Source organism: Cardiocondyla obscurior, linkage group LG27 (assembly GCF_019399895.1).
Source record: "Cardiocondyla obscurior isolate alpha-2009 linkage group LG27, Cobs3.1, whole genome shotgun sequence".
NCBI classification, from domain to species: Eukaryota; Metazoa; Arthropoda; class Insecta; order Hymenoptera; family Formicidae; genus Cardiocondyla; species Cardiocondyla obscurior.
In genome coordinates, this window is record NC_091890.1 from 715,423 (window position 1) to 731,426 (window position 16,004).

General features: G+C 40.8%; 2 protein-coding genes across 5 annotated transcripts in view; both read right to left on the bottom strand.

Annotated features, from left to right (window-relative positions):
- Positions 1-1,670: 1,670 nt before the first annotated feature.
- Positions 1,671-3,631, bottom strand: LOC139112253 (forkhead box protein C2). The gene is made up of 2 exons (XM_070673160.1): positions 2,197-3,631; positions 1,671-2,094 (listed from the first exon to the last, which is right to left on the bottom strand). Exons 1-2 carry the CDS (start codon positions 2,818-2,820, stop codon positions 1,906-1,908), a joined length of 813 nt encoding a protein of 270 aa, XP_070529261.1. The 5' UTR covers positions 2,821-3,631; the 3' UTR covers positions 1,671-1,905.
- A 94-nt stretch (positions 3,632-3,725) lies between these two features.
- The window catches only part of LOC139112251 (retinoid-inducible serine carboxypeptidase), a 33,215-nt gene continuing 20,936 nt past the window's right edge, over positions 3,726-16,004 (bottom strand). For 3 of the 4 annotated variants that reach the window (XM_070673156.1, XM_070673155.1, XM_070673157.1), the window contains 8 exons: positions 6,668-6,900; positions 6,326-6,556; positions 6,088-6,198; positions 5,731-5,932; positions 5,408-5,578; positions 4,983-5,060; positions 4,507-4,661; positions 3,726-4,003 (listed from right to left, as the gene is read on the bottom strand). In XM_070673156.1, the coding sequence (XP_070529257.1) occupies positions 3,935-4,003; positions 4,507-4,661; positions 4,983-5,060; positions 5,408-5,578; positions 5,731-5,932; positions 6,088-6,198; positions 6,326-6,556; positions 6,668-6,832 (1,182 nt within the window). In that variant the 5' untranslated portion in view covers positions 6,833-6,900 and the 3' untranslated portion in view covers positions 3,726-3,934. Of the gene's footprint in view, positions 4,004-4,506; positions 4,662-4,982; positions 5,061-5,407; positions 5,579-5,730; positions 5,933-6,087; positions 6,199-6,325; positions 6,557-6,667; positions 6,901-8,201; positions 8,314-16,004 lie in introns of those variants that run through there. The other variant, XM_070673154.1, reaches the window with a different exon arrangement.

The window sequence follows — 16,004 nt, forward strand, 5'->3', positions numbered from 1 at the left end:
ATTTATCGACTTACCCACCGACTTACTCCAAAGATCTCTCTCTACCGTTCGTAAGATTTCGGCCACGTATTTCACCGCGTCTTTCTCGCAACAACAGCCCACACGTTCCGCGTGCTTTATGATCCAAATTTTGCCCAAGACTTCTGTAATGACGAAAGATAACGAGAAACTTTGTTAAAGAGTAGGGCAAATCGGAGAAAGCGTCTCCAAGCGAAGCGAGCTTGACGACGGATTGGGGACGTTGTTAATTCTATCAACGATCCTTCGACTTCGCTTCGTCGAACAAAAACGTCCAACGGACGAGCTTCGAGTCGCGTCCTGTTAAAAAAAACTCGGACTTACCGAGGCAATCCGATCGAGGGATAATCTCCCGCGCCGCAAATTCAAGAAAACAAAACGCGAAAACGCGAAACGGCAGAAAAAAAAATTCGAGAAAACTGAGAACCAAGGATGTAAACGAAACTGGAAAACTGGGAACAGAACGCGAACGCGAGTGCATCGCTCGCTTGGATGAAAGCAGAGGGGAGAGGGGAAGGGAAAACTACGGCCTCCGGTCGACAGCGACTTTTGCGTTATCCTCGGTGACGAGCCCGCCGCCGTTTCGGGAAACCGTGGACGGGAAAATTCGACGGGGCGACGTTTATGTCGTCACGGCGACCGCGATCGCACGGAAAGAACGTTAAACGGTTACGCGACGATGCTTTGACTAGCGTTGCTCGAAGCTAGCTGACTGACGTGTTATCGTCGCTCAAGTGTTTCCAGCAAATGCAAGACGACGAGCGAGGGCGGATATAGATGGTGTCGGATTCCCCCTGTTTATGACAATTTTGATTAATGTACAATATGAATTATTTCTTGGAAACTTACCGATGTATTCCGCTCTAGAGTCAGTCTTTTGTTCTCTTAAAAATGCCTTCTGTACGTTTTCTTCTCATTTGTTGCGAGATAACTTTGTAAGTCGAGTAATTAAGAGTATTTCGAGTAATTATCACCACGTCATCCACGTCTAAAGTAAAAAGAAAGGGAATAAAATTTTCTCCGTGCGTTTCTAGGGTTAAAACTCGAAGCCGCCGAGCGCTGTCTGCAACATTATGTTAATGTTAAATAAAATCAATAGTATTTCGTTGTACTCGACATGTTAAAGATTCTAATCGAAAGTAATAAATTGTATAATAAAGTTTTCGTTTATATACACAATAAGATACGATGGGTTGTAAATTTATTACCAAGTACGCCGAGGATCACTCGTGAATACTCCATTTTCGTTCCGTTAACGGTTGCAAGTCACGGTAGTGGCATCTTCACGGGAGTTTGCGAAACTCGAAACGACCGCCACTCGTTCGAAAGGTAACAAATCTGCTTGACTGTCGGTTAAGAAGTTTGAGACTCGACGTCTAAATCGCGCGAAGCACGTGAGCTGCTCGTGATCATTTTTTGTCGAGTATTTTATTCCTATATAAATACTTGATAAAATAAAAGAATATTTACACAGAGTATTAGCGAATAATTTCCAAGTACAATAAAAATTTTTTACTAGTTTCGAAGAACTTTGCTACGAGCCGCCGCTATCATCGACAAATATTTATAATTAATTAGACTGCAGAATGTGTTTAACACATTTTTAAAATATTACATATTTAACAAAAAATAATTGTAAATTATTAAAGAAATGGTATATTAATTTATTTTATTTTATTTTTTGTTCTGTTTTTGTTGAAGGGATTAACAGACTTATTATTTTATTTCAACATTTTACAATAAATAAAATTGCAATAATTCGAACTAAAAGTATAGTTATAAATGAAGATTTTTGGTTTCAAAAAGACTTGGAGAGACCGTCTATATTCGAGATGATTAATCAAGATCAAAAGCTGCTTTGCCGTCATCGAGAATTAATGATTAGCATTATGTATGTAATTCTCGTGAGGATTTCCGCAGGATGTTGTCGATGCTAAATGTTGTCATTTTAGCGATACGTTTTGAGGAATCTGTACATTTGGTTTCAGCATCTTTCGCTCTGGCATGCTCTTCGTTCATTTCAACAACCTCATGTTGCTCTTCACGTTTCATTGAATTGGACAGTTCTGTCGATACCTGTAATAAAAGCGAATTAGTAATTTTATCAAACACGATTCACTAACGAAAATGCTTCGCGTCTCAAAAAGTCAAGAGATAAAGGCTGCAGTTCCTCCGTACCGGCAATCCCGCGAGTTCCAGCCCGCCCTGAGCGAGCATCCGCCGTCGTCTCGTTCTCCTGCGCCTGTAATTCCCGTCCTCGAACATCTCGCTGGCAGATGGATCCAGGGTCCAGTAGCTACCCTTTCCGGCTGTGTGGTCCTCGCCGTCGTCCGCGCCCGCTCGGTCCCGCGGTATCTTAACGAAGCAATCATTCAAGCTGAGATTGTGCCGTATGCTGTTCTGCCAGCCCTGCCGGTTCTCCCTATAGTAGGGGAACCGGTCCATGATGAACTTGTAAATGCCGGCGAGGGTCAGCCGTCGCTTCGGCGACAAGTTGATCGCCATCGTGATCAGAGCGATATAAGAGTACGGTGGCTTTTCGTGATGCGGCGCGATCTTGCAGCCGTTCGGCGCTTCCGTCTGAATCGGCCAGGATGTCGGCGAATCTTGGCAGAAGGTCGGCCAGGTGATGTCGGCGCGGAGCATATCCGGGACCAGGCCGGCGAGCTCGCACGCGTGTCTCACATGGAGCATCTTGTCGATCGGGAAGATGCACAAGTATTCCTGACATCGGACGTTCGGGTCACACGACTGCTTATTCGCGAGGAGACTGTGCACCTGGGGGCAACTATTCGATTGCATCGAGACGACAAACGCGGAAAACGTCGTTTACGAACAATTGCAGTGATCCCCAGTCTTTGGTTCTCAATAAGGCGCTGAGATTCGGTGTTATCGCGTCTTTTCCCACTGTGCAATTGTTCCGTCAAACTGGCTCTATCACGACCCAGTGAGCCGTGAAATGGAATTACATCACGTTCTCACCGCCTTCTTCACTCCTGCGACGAAGATCAAGAGGCTCGTTGAATGCACGGAAGACGAAGTCACCGATCACCCCGGCGTAATCGTCGAGGGACAGGGACAGGACGCAAACTGTCGACTGGGGCTTGACGGAGGATCGCCATCGCAGCACCCAGCCGCCCTAACGAAGGAGATTTGTTTAATTTCACACGAGGGAATCTAGAGGCAGGCACAACCCCGCCCATCGGTGCTTTTCCAGGGAACTCTCGTTTACGCTCTCGTGGGGAGGAGATCACCTATCCCGGACCGCACTACGTGTTTTATTGCTGTTTACACATATGCTGTTTCAACACCCACGTCGGCAGTAACCGCGCCAATATATAAACAGTGTTGCGATAATTATATCGAGGCCGAACGGTTTCTCGGAACGGTTTCTTCCTTCTAGGCGATCCTCTCTCGTGATCGATGCAAAAGCGTGCGCATAGAGTTTTCTCTTAAGAGAAGAAAGAAAAAATAAATAAATAAAAAAGAGCACGGCCTTCGGTCCGAAAGTCGCCTCTAACTTTCTCGCGAGGCCGATTTTTCAATCTGCATCGGTTAAGCATTATTTACGCGCGTCCACATTCCACTAAATTTCGGATCTGCTTCTTCTCTCTCTCGGATATCTTTAACAATCCATCGGTAAGTTAATATGTATGTAAATTAGACAGAAATCACGGGAGTGACCACATTGAAATGTAAAACGCCGATGAAATGTAAGCACCGTGATGTCTTTAATTATACACGCGTGATTATGATAATGTGATCGGAATCGTTATCCGAATGAATGATTATTAATCACTCTTCTCCCGTTTAAACATTTTATGGAGAGAATTGAACAGTCATATAAATTGCATTCATAAAAATAAAAAAAAAAAAAAAAAGGAAACAAGGTTAAAACTATCAGATTTTAGTTCTGTTACTTATTCGCGTTGCTCGTCAAGTCCCGCAGTATTATTTCCTGAGCTGCCGGATTGTCCCTCGGTACCTGCAAATAATTAATCTTATTAAACAGATGCCATTGAAACCCACATAAATATGTATTATATGTCACTTTTATCAATCCGATTAATAAACATAATTCTAAATAAATTAAACGAGGAAGAGGAGATCGATTACTATTATCTACAACATTATGGCCGGCGAATCATTTTGATTGCAGTATTTCAGCGTTGACACTCGCGCGTTCACGTAACGCTGAAAGGAGACATTCGCGCAATAATTAATGACATCTAATTAGTTACGTGCCGCCGTTAAAAATCACGGCGGATGCAGTGCCGAAAAAGACCCGCCAACGTGATGAAATGTCCACATAAGTTACGAGAGCGAACAATTCGTACGACGTGACGAATCGGCGGATGTACGGTCGCACGTAGCTCACGGAATTGGAGGATTCTCCTTGTAGCAAATTAATCCCGGGCTCACCGCTCGCGGCTTATAATAAATACGAAAGCCACTGGGGAGGAGAGAAAGTGCCTTGTATGTGCGTACCATATGTCCGGCTCTGTTGACCCAATACATCCTGAAGTTATCTTGAGCCTTGAAATAGCCCTCGACGATGTCTTCGGCGACGAGCGGACGTCTGACGGAGTTTTTCCAGGTGTTGGCGCTTTTCCATTTCAATTTTTCAACCCAGAGAAGAGTGCCTGACGAAAAATATGTGACGTACAATGGGAATTCATACCGCGGAAGACCGTGCGGCATTCTTATATAATTCACAATGAATGGAATAAATGTATTTTAATGTATTTTTTAATCAATATGATATGTAGTTTAATCAATATGATATAATTCACAATAAATGGAATAAATGTATTTCAATGTATTTTTTAATCAATATGATATGTAGTATATTAAGCAATTAAGATATTTATTAAACGTCGTAGAGAATGGAATTAAAAAAAAAAGAGAAAAGAAAAATAAAATAGTTTAATAGTGGCACGTTAGAAAATATAGTTACGATTTACCTGGCGTGTCAACGATCAGATCCAAGTGCCCAGTATACACGAATACCGTCAGACTGGTTTCATTGAGTAAGCTCTCCACTAAAAAAAGATTTGCTATTACTAGTAATCAAATTATATCACGAGAGGTAATTATTATGTATTACGTATTATGTAGAGTAATAGTTCTTTATGTCACAAAATGAGTTTGATTTAAGCGGTTGTCAGTTCGTGGCTATACAAGACGCTTCTTATTTCATCGATTGATATAATCGTCGAAACTATTTCAATAACATTTTTTTCTTCTTTTTTTTTTTTAGGCTTGCAATCGCCTTTTGTACACGGTCGAGAACCGCTTGGAAATAATGACAACTGCTTTTATCAATTCACGTCAATTTCGTTCTTTCACTTTCGCCGCGATGACGTTCTTTCGGTACACCTGACTATACCTATGTGAATAACGGGCTTCATAAAATCTTCAGTTAAGTACGAGAAAACATCGTCGGATTGGCTGCCATGAGTGGCTCGGATACCGAGCGCTTCTCTTACCGGGCCGTTCATCAAACTTTCGAGTGAGAAAGCCGCAGATTGATCGAGATACGGATACATGATCCGGCCGCCTGTAATTATTAAAACAAAATTATTAATAATAATAAATGCAAAGGAATACGTAACACTTAAGATTCTCGACAATAGAAATCTTGAGAACTTAAACTATTCTACGTGTTTATTTAATATTAAAAGTAAATTTTAAATTATTCAATTATGTTACCTTTGAATAAAGACGAGCGATAACCCGGACTCGTCTTCGTAAGAATATTGTAAAAGTCAACGTTGTGCGTCTTTTGCAAAACGACCCCTTGCGTATTGGACCACGCTATTGTCGCCTGGGTCCATTTGCCGTTCTCGACCTGCTTATTCGTTATTTGTGCGGCATTGTCAATCGCTTTAAACCCTTCCGAGTCGACCATACCCTGCAAAACACCGCAAAGCTTAACAAAAATTTTTCGCGAACAAGAGAGAAAGTTTCGTTCGGCTAACTATTCGCTTCTCTCGACGATATCACTCGCTGCAGTTGATTTCTAAATTTAATTTATTTAAAAATACAATGGAAAATTGAAATATTTACCGTGCTGAGTAGAAACGGTGCCCATGTCACGACGGAGTCGATGGGGGAGATCCAGGCATCCCCAAGTGCAACCCCTTTCAGATTACTTTCAATAGTGCCAGCTTTCTGAGCCTGTAAAATATTTAAAAGAATTAGATACACGAACCTCAATGTAGACAATTTTTTATAATAAATAAAAATTAATTTTTGTCACGCATTTGTTTTATTTATTTCTTATGCTGTATTAAATTTTCCTTACACGGTCCCAGACTAACGCAAACTCGGCGCCCATTTTCCCGCCGTACGACTCGGTCGTGATGTACGTAGGGACGTTTTTAAATTTCGGTAGCTCTTTGTAGAATCCTCGCATGCACTCCACAAGATCTTTCGCGATCTGTACATTCGTCCTGGTGTAGGCCGATGCGGCGTCGACGTAACTGTAGCCTGTGCCGACCGGATTATCGATGAAGAGAACATTGTAATCCTTGACCTGTGATCAAACGCCCTTGTAATTGTAAATCTTCGAATTTAATTATTTTCTAATAGTCCTGACAATTAAATTTTAAATGAAATCTACTCCGGCTCTGCGCAATTAATTTACCCAAGTGTAATTCCTCGGATTCAGATCGACGTCGAGAGGACCTAATTCTTCAAAATTTCCAAAACTCGTCGAGGAGCCACCCGGTCCACCTTGCAGCCAGATAACTAATGGTCGATCGTAATATGAATCAACATTTGCCGTGGTATAATACAGCCACCAGAACATATTCGCTTTGGGACGCACTTGAACGAAGCCCCATTCTTGTTCTCCGGGTCCAAATCCCTTTTTCGCTTCTGCAATAAAATATTAATAATTATTAATAAAGATAAATAATTGTATACCACTGCTATTAATTCTTATTAATATTAATTCGATTAATTATTAATTAAATTTCGGGTTTAAACCCTTTTTTCGCTTCTACGATAAAATATTAATAATTATTAATAAAGATAAATAATTGTATACCACTGCTATTAATTCTTATTAATATTAATTCGATTAATTATTAATTAAATTTCGGGTTTAAACCCTTTTTTCGCTTCTACGATAAAATATTAATAATTATTAATAAAGATAAATAATTGTATACCACTATACAACACTGCTATTAATTCTTATTAATATTAATTTAATTAATTATTAATATAGATCCGTAAGTCAATTTTACTCTCACTAACGTAAGTATTTTTTTTTTTTTCTTTTTTCTAAGACCTAAATACGCGCTTTTAAATAACGTAATATTTGTAATATATTAGACTAGAAATTACATTATCTCTTGCATCAAAGAACCGTCTCAGCAATTAACAATGATTCGAAAGTCAGCAATGCAAAGACGGGTAGCTGAAAAGACATGTGTTTGCCAAGCGAAGGCTTAGGCAAATTTGCAAAGTCTTAAAAGAAATCGCAAAGTAAACGTTTCCGTGTCGTTGTGGTAAAAGCTAGGAATGCAACGGTCGAGTACATTTAATCGTTTACTTGCACCAAAATTCCACGGACTCGCGGCGAAGTAAAAAGGATGCCTGAATATATAGCGCGTTAAAAAATCTTACGGCCGAATCTGTGCCGTTCAATATTTAAAAGATGAAAACAAAGAACAATATTATATAAACACACTTCAAGCATACTTATCAAGATAACAAGTAAGTTAAAGAAACGTACGGTTTTATCCATTTTTTTTTTATCTGCGGCAAAATCAATATATTAATTTTTCTTATCGATGCAAACTTCATGTTGAAGCTGATCAAATCTCGATTGTGATTTCTTAACGAAGCATTTTTTTTCGACACGTTTATAAGACGCAACATTTTTTTATTTTTTTATTTTATTTTTTTTTTTTTAATTTAGGAATCGTAACAAATTTTTATTGCTGCTTTATTTTTTCTTTAACGTAGAATTTAGATGCGCGATTGAACACTTTATACTACGTTAATAATACCAGCATCTACTTTCGAAAGCTTTAACTATTATGCAATATGGATTATTGGCATAACGTACGTTTACCTTGCTATTCGCGCGTGTTTGTATTGCATTATCGCGCAGTAATGAATGTGACTGCAGAACTAAATTTATCGCACCGATGATTACTTCGTCTCACCTGTACAGCCGGAAATAAAGCACAGCACGGCAAAAGTAAACCCGAGTAGACCCAACATCGTCTTTTCTCTTTTAGCGAAATATCTTTCGAAAAGCTCGTCGCCGTGCGATTCGAAATATATATGATTCCCCTGTCTTTTATCTATTGTAGATTAGATATACGTGCACGTGATAATCGGTGATCATTCATTTCATATCAATTGCATTCCACCGCTTTGTTTTCGAGATTTAATTTCGTCCGACTTGGACATCTTCATTTAATCCTTGAATAAAGTTATTCAGTCTATTTCTTTATCATTTATCGAATCGTGATAAATAAATGGACTGCAATCGTGATTTCTCAAGTTTCTAATAATATATCGAATACTACGCAGTATAAAGTATCTCCCGCTTAAAGAAAGTTCTTATTAAGTAGATAATTAATTTAATTTTTACGACAAAAGAAATTATATATTGAATTTTTAATCGAAAGTGACACGTTGACAATTTAAGAAAAATCTGCCGGATAACGGTAAAAAATACATTATTAAGACGTTCAGCTTTCTTTTCTTCTTTTTATTTCCATATATGACGAAAGCTGTAATTTATTTTACTAGAACAAACCATGTGTGCGTTATTTTTCAATATAATTTTATTTTTAATTTCCAAAAGAAAATCAATCCAAAAGATGTTTTATTAAATTTAAAAAAAGAAAAAAAAAACCTGGTTTGTTCTAGTAATCATTAAACTTCAAAAAACCTTTCCTTTGACATTTATAATCTCGCTTGACGTGAAGCAAGCCAAGCGAAAGAGTAACGCACCAACTTTTTAAGATAAGATATATTTAAAAAAATTACTTTCAAGTTATTTTACATTTCGAGATCTCGCCAAATTGCAAAGCACTTCTAAAGAAGCTCGAGTGCACGTTGAACGCGTTCTATTGTTTACGACATTATTCTCCAATTTGATTGCATTAATGTTTAAAATGCACTCACGATTCGTGCGAGTGTTACTCCACTTGATATCTAAATATCAAGATGTTGAGAAACCCACATACATTATGCATACACGCATTAAACTTGATCTTATCTCTAATAGCGACTAGTACGTAACTCGTTGATTCGGAATCGATAGAAGATTTTAACATTCCGCGCGTGATATATAGGCGCATCGACTGCGGGAAATAGTTACGCAGGAGAAAGTAGCACCGTCACCATTCAAGCATTCGGCCGTACCCGACAATAAAATAAAATAAAATAAAAAAGAAAGGAAGGGAAAAAAAAAGCAGATACAGAAATAAGCTTACTTGTCAGACTGGAAATTTGTACCTAATAATATCGCGTGAAATTTTATACGCCTTTCTCAGCAAACATTCGACGTTTCCCGGATTTAAAACGCAGTTCCAAAGCTGAAGCTGAGACAATGCAGTCACGTGATTAAATGAACGATTAAATTAGTCTAGTAATATCGATATTATTATCGATATTATTAAATATTTTTAAAATACCGCGAAAAATAAACTGCGAAAAGTTGTTACCAAACGATCTATATAAATCTCTCCGCTATTATCTGAGAACAGACCTCGTTCCTTTGCCAATTACCAAGGTACGCCGGTAATAAAAAGGAGAAAGGTCGCGAGGAAAGGAAAACGACACGCGTCAATCAAGACACACGACGAAACGAGAAAAGGCGGGACGGGAAAGCGAGAGGACCAGCTTCCTATCTCCTTGCACGATTATTAATTTAATTGTCTCGTTGCGAAGCAATCGACCCAAATGGACTTTCCATGTTCGGGATTTAACAATGTCCGACAGGAAGACGGTATGTCGAGCGAAACGTAATAAGGCCGACTTCCTTCCGTCGAATTCTAAATAAAATCGTCGCATCGTGTTCGAGAGGAAAGCACGCGATAAAAGGCACCGGGCTCGTTAATGTTAACTCGCGTTACGTCACGAGGGGAGAAAAAGGTCGAGGAGAGAGAGAGAGAGAGAGAAAGAGAGAAAGGGAGGAAGTTATCGAAGCGGTTACGCTCAGATTCTGCAACACGTAAGTGTCTAATCACGAGATCTTCCGCTTGCTTTCAGAGGGATTCTTTCGTGATCCATTCCCGCGCCTTCGCACACTGACGGAAAAGTCTATCTATTTATCCGATGTGTGTAGCTTGACTTAACGCCGTTTTTTTTATTTTATTTATTTATTTTTTTTTTTTTTTTAATTATCACACTTATCGTTAAAAAATAATTAATAATTAAATTGTGGTTGAATTGAAAAGTAACAAAGTATATTTTCCTCTCTCTTTCATTGCACGTTCGTTAAAGTCGGATAATTGACATTCGCGCCACGCGCCACGCAGAACGTTCTCCAGCGCGGTATTCCCGACAGGTATTTCGTCTATTGCTGCTCCGGAAATTATCGCCGAGGCATGAAAAGGCCGCGGACTCTCTAGATTCTGTCGAAATCGGGCACGCGCGGCACCGTGTCTTGCGTGTAGCCCATCTGTTTATTCAGAACGACCATTTAACGTCGCGGTTACATAGCGACGCGGATGTAAAACGCGAAATGAAATCCGTACGTCGCGCGGCGTACGTGATCCTTTTATTTTTTTATTTTTTCGGCTACGAGGAAGAAGTCTAATACCGAAAGAGCTGATCAAACGCGAACGTTCAAGAGATCGGCGAGCCTCGCGCAGTAAAATTGGCTCGTTAACGACCTAATTAAGCATTAACGAGAGAGCACCTGAGCAATTAGGCGGAGCCGTCGACTCGTGGCTGTTCCGTACGACCGAGTCTAGGTAATAAAGAGATAATAGAAATAATAGCCGACAGCAGGATGCGTCGGCGGGAGAAAAAAGGGGGGAGGGAGAAGCCAGGCGCTAATGAGAGAAGCGGCTTTCGATCAAGCCAGCGATCGTTCATTCATCGCGGTCCTCAAAGTCGGCGGATCATTACGGGAAACGCCCGTGGCTTGTCATTATGCAAATTCATTCCAGATAACGTTAATTAATACCCCGCCGGTGACGAATCGTCCCCAGGCTCCGTTTACAACCGGCCGCCTCCCCCGCGCGCGTCTCGTCATCTTCTGGACCAGAAGGCGGTCGTCGCGCGAAGACGCGTATCTGGACCAATCTCCACCCGACTAGCGCGTGTAAATAAACTATTAAAATTCGCCAGAAATATACGTAAGCTTCAGCGCGACTGCACGTCGAGCGCGTCCGCTTCGCCGGCGAGAACACACGCGGAAACACGCACGCGAGAACACCTCGCGCAAAACATACATTGTATTAATGTAAACGTATGGCATTATAAATAATGCGCAGATTATATGTAACGAACGATGTATCTATCTTCCTAGACAAGGCTATTAGCTAAAGCTGCACGCGCGAGTGGATACACAAAAGACGAACGTCGCCGGCGGAATCACCGGAAGAGAATACTCCTCTTCCTCTATCATTACGACGAGAGAAATGACCGCGAATCGCTTATATCTTGTTCTATCGCCCGGAAAATCTTAATCGCGAAGGCTTTTAATGCGACCTCGTTGGACCGACGGCCGTCGTTCCTCTTCTCGACTCGCGTAACTTTCCTTTTGACATAACGCGATTGCGACTTATTGGCAGAGAGAAAGATGCGTGCGCGATACGCGATTGTGAAGTCGCCTCACGACGATCCCTCGTTGCCCGATCATCCATTCGTCCGCTGACGAAAAAAAAAATTGCGGCAATCGTCGGTAAAATTTGAAAGTGCCCGATCTAGCTCGGGCAATTCAACGCGCTCCATATGATATCGCGAATACGCGAAATCTTCATACGTAACGGCGCGGAGACGACCGAGTTGCGTAACGTGCCAGCAGAATCGCCCGCAGGAAAACCGTTAATGGGTTTCGAATGAAGCGGAATGCCTAAGCCTGACTTCCTGGTGAGAAGGTACATATATAATTTCTTTATATTTTTTCTTTCTTTCTTTTTTTTTTTTTTTTTTATTATATTTTTTTTCGCAAGCGGGGGGCTGCGGCACAGTTCTTTTCGCCGCCGCGTAAAAGCATCTCGGGATCGTAAATTACTCGCGAGTCGAACGCCGATAAATTACACGCACCACGGCGGCGTCTCGGGTGTTCTCGGAGTAATATTTTACGTTTTTACGCACGGTTATTTTACGTACGGTGACCCAAAGCCCGCGGAGGTGCACCGAGGTGAAATCTTTGGCTTCGGGAACGTCGACCTCCCTCCTCGCCGGGCGAGAAATTCATTACCCCGGAGATGTCGCGGAATAAATCTCAATTAATATAAGTCGGTCTGCTACTTCATCCGTAGTAATGAACGCAACCTTTTATTATATCCTCTCTACCGTGCAAATGACTAGCGATGATTGCTACCATGTATAAATGCGGAAAGAAAGCGAACACTTTCCGTGACGCGTCCGGGCTTTGCAAATCTTTCCGATAGTGTATCGCAGAATTACGGAAAGCAATCTTCAGTCTTGTCATTTAATAATACCAGGCCGAAGGTACTGGGATCTTTCTTACTTTTTACGCGTGTCGGGAATTCAAGTAGCAACGGTATATTTAATGAGGAATAATCGTCGGGTACAATGCGATTCGTCTATCATTAGTTCTATCGGTTCTAACAGGCTTCAAACGAATTAGACGACGTACTTCGAGCCTTGTCGCGCGGCATTAACAGAGATCGCCCATTCCCGAGACACAGTGAAAGTACCCGATTCGATTATCTCCTCGAGGACAAAAAAAAAAAGAAAAAGAATCGAAAAGACAGCTGCCGCTGACGTCGCATCGAAAGAAAGTCAAAGTAATTTCGTTCGCGCGGACCCGGGTAACGACCATCGCAGTTTCACGCTTCTTCGGCGTCTCTCCCGTGCAAAATAAGGATTAAAAAAAAAAAAAGAAAAAAAATAAATAACCAAAAATTTTTTACGCCCAGCGAAGTGTCCGAATTAAAATTCACGAAACTGCACATTTGTCGATAAAGGAATTTAATATTAATCCGGTGCAGCGATAATGTAATTAATAAGCAGCGAGTTGTAAAGTTCAGTTCTAAAGTTAGGCGGTCGCCTGATTATTTAATAATAATTATTAATAATAATTTAATAATAATATTAATTAAAATAAAAAATCAAAATTCAATCAGCCTCAAAAGACTCATTTCCACCGTCCAAGACTTTCTTACTTAAGGGCAGTTCTTTCACATAGAATTACCGCTGTTTATACAACAGTTTATACAACGTTTCGCGATTACAGAACACGCCGTACGTGCCGGACGATAATGGCGATTTAGCTTCCCGATCGTCTAAACGTCGATGTAACCGGTGCATCTCCCTATGAAGGAGCATGCGACGGTTCGGCCGTCGGTGAAAGGCAGCCGCGTTTGCAACGCTCGTCTCGCCGAAGCGACAGTAACCCTGAGGAAGAAAGTCGGAGCGAGAGACCAAGCAGGTGGCGAACGCGGGCGCGAGCGTGAGCGCGCGACTTCGCAGGCGAAATTATTCTCATGTGCATTACGAAACCCCGCGCTTTTCCGCGTTGCTGCATCGTGAGACGCGCCGAGATGAGAAAGGCATTTCTCCGTCGCCGCCGCGAGATGGGAACGGAGATCTCGGGGGGGTTTTTGTATGCGATTTGCAACGAGATACGAGCATTAATTCATCTTCAAGCGAGTAGAGCGAGTACCGTTTATTACGTTGCTTTAACGGCGCCTTGGATCGACTTTTTCTTAGAGATCGCCCCGCTCGAGATATAATGGGATATTAATCTGTGATCCCATGGACGGTTTTCAACTCCGGGAATGAAAAATTTCACGAGAAAATTGTTTTAATAAGCGCGAAATTAATGTTGTCCCTTCCGAGGCAACAATGCCATAACGAGAGGCCGGGTAGAAAGTTTATTTCCCTTGCGGTAGCGATCGCTTAAGAGACCCCGATAGTAATTAACGAGAAAGTCATCATCGGTTGTGCGTTGCGTGTCATCGGACATTGACCGGTTACACATAATAACCGTTTGCGTTCGCCTAATGATCCTCGTTGTCGTTAAATCTATTTAACTGTCATTTAAATCAATAATTTCACTTTTTATCTATTAATTTGTTTACTATTATTTTTTTTTTTTTTACGCAAGCCATATTTCTCTAAATTAATCTTAATAACGTCGTAGAAAATTTCGCAAGCGTTCCCTCGTACGAGGGACCATCTTCTCGTACAAAATTTCCGTTTTATTCGATTCGACGAAAGTAGGAAAGGAAGCGATTTTTGTATTCCGCAAGGGAAATCATTTCGGAATTTGCTTCAAGCTAAAACTCAATTGAATTGCATTATTCCCTGCCGCCCCGCATTCGCTATGAAGCGTGAATTCCCCTTCCAGCTGAAGATGGTACACGCAGAGTTGGGAAGCCCCGTATGGCACCGTTGGCACTCTTTGTACCCCTCCTCGAAATATCTCTGTGTCCAGAGGATCTAGGCGTCTAGGCAGAGGAGTAACTCGCTATAAAAGCCCCGTATGTCACGGCGAATCCGCCAGAAGAGTGACGAGCCGTAAAAAAAGACGGTGCTCGTCGGTATCCTTTATCGCCACGGTGGTCCACGGCACCCTCTGCTCGAGAGAATGCGATTTACTCTGGTCAGTGCACATCGCCGCTCATTACTCGCGTCTACTACGCGTTCTAATCCTGTGCCAGTGATAGTATGTGATGTATGTGATGCAATTCGTCGCGGGCAAGAAAGTGACAGCGTTATCGGCGCAATGACACGGATATCGTAGATTAATTTTGATCCGCGACGTAACGCGTCGGACGACAAAGTCTGACGAGCACGTTATTTTCTTTTGGTTCTAGCTCTGTTCTGTGAAATGTGGATTTACAGTGGTTCTTCACCGTAAATCTCGGCCTTTGACGAAGTCGGGAAGTTTGTTTGATTCCGGACGTTATTTTATTCGTTTTTATATTATTATATTATAATATTATTAGTATTTTTTTTTTTTTTTTTTACGTACACGTCGTTGAGGAAGATTAATTTTTTTTTTAATTTTTTTTCAAGACTTTTTTTTTGTATATGCAACGTAAAGTATCTTATAGAATTGTATGTATAAAACATGCAAGCTATTCTTCAAACGTCTTATTTTAATTTTTGCTATTATTTAATTTTTTTAATTACTAATTAAATAATTTTATTATTTAATTATTAACGAGCAAATCTAGTAACTATTACATCGCGAGGTTAATATTCGGTAACTCTCATAAAGATAATTAAAACTTTCTGCGCTTCGCGGAAACGGCATTTATATTAATAACGCTACGTGGCAATTTTATTTCATGCTAGACGTTAAAAAAAAAAAAAAAATGTATATATAAAAAGAAGAAGCATTATTCTTGACGCGACGACCTTAAAGTCATCGAGACAGTAGCTGCGTTAGCGCAAATGGTTACAAACGAGCCAGTAAATCACTGCTATTTTCCAATGGCAATTGCTGTAAGTGCGCGCTCTTGTCACTTTTCACTCCGCGGAATGGAAAGTTGTACAAATGGGAGCCGTACTTGGGAACCGGTGCGTCGAATGTCGTGTGCGAAATTTGACGGGGTCGACCTCACGAAATTGACCGATCAAGTCATCGCGTTCTAGAATATTATCACGTTTTTTCTCAAATTTATTTAAAGCCGATTGTTCTATCATTTTCTATCTTCTTGTTTCTATCTTTCAAGCTAAACAGATAAACGCACGCTTATCTTCGCCTATTTAGAAAAAAATTATAAAGATAAAGATACGATCGCCTGATCACCTGATAGACAAATTTATAAGAAAGTTAAGAGAACATATTATTTATTTCT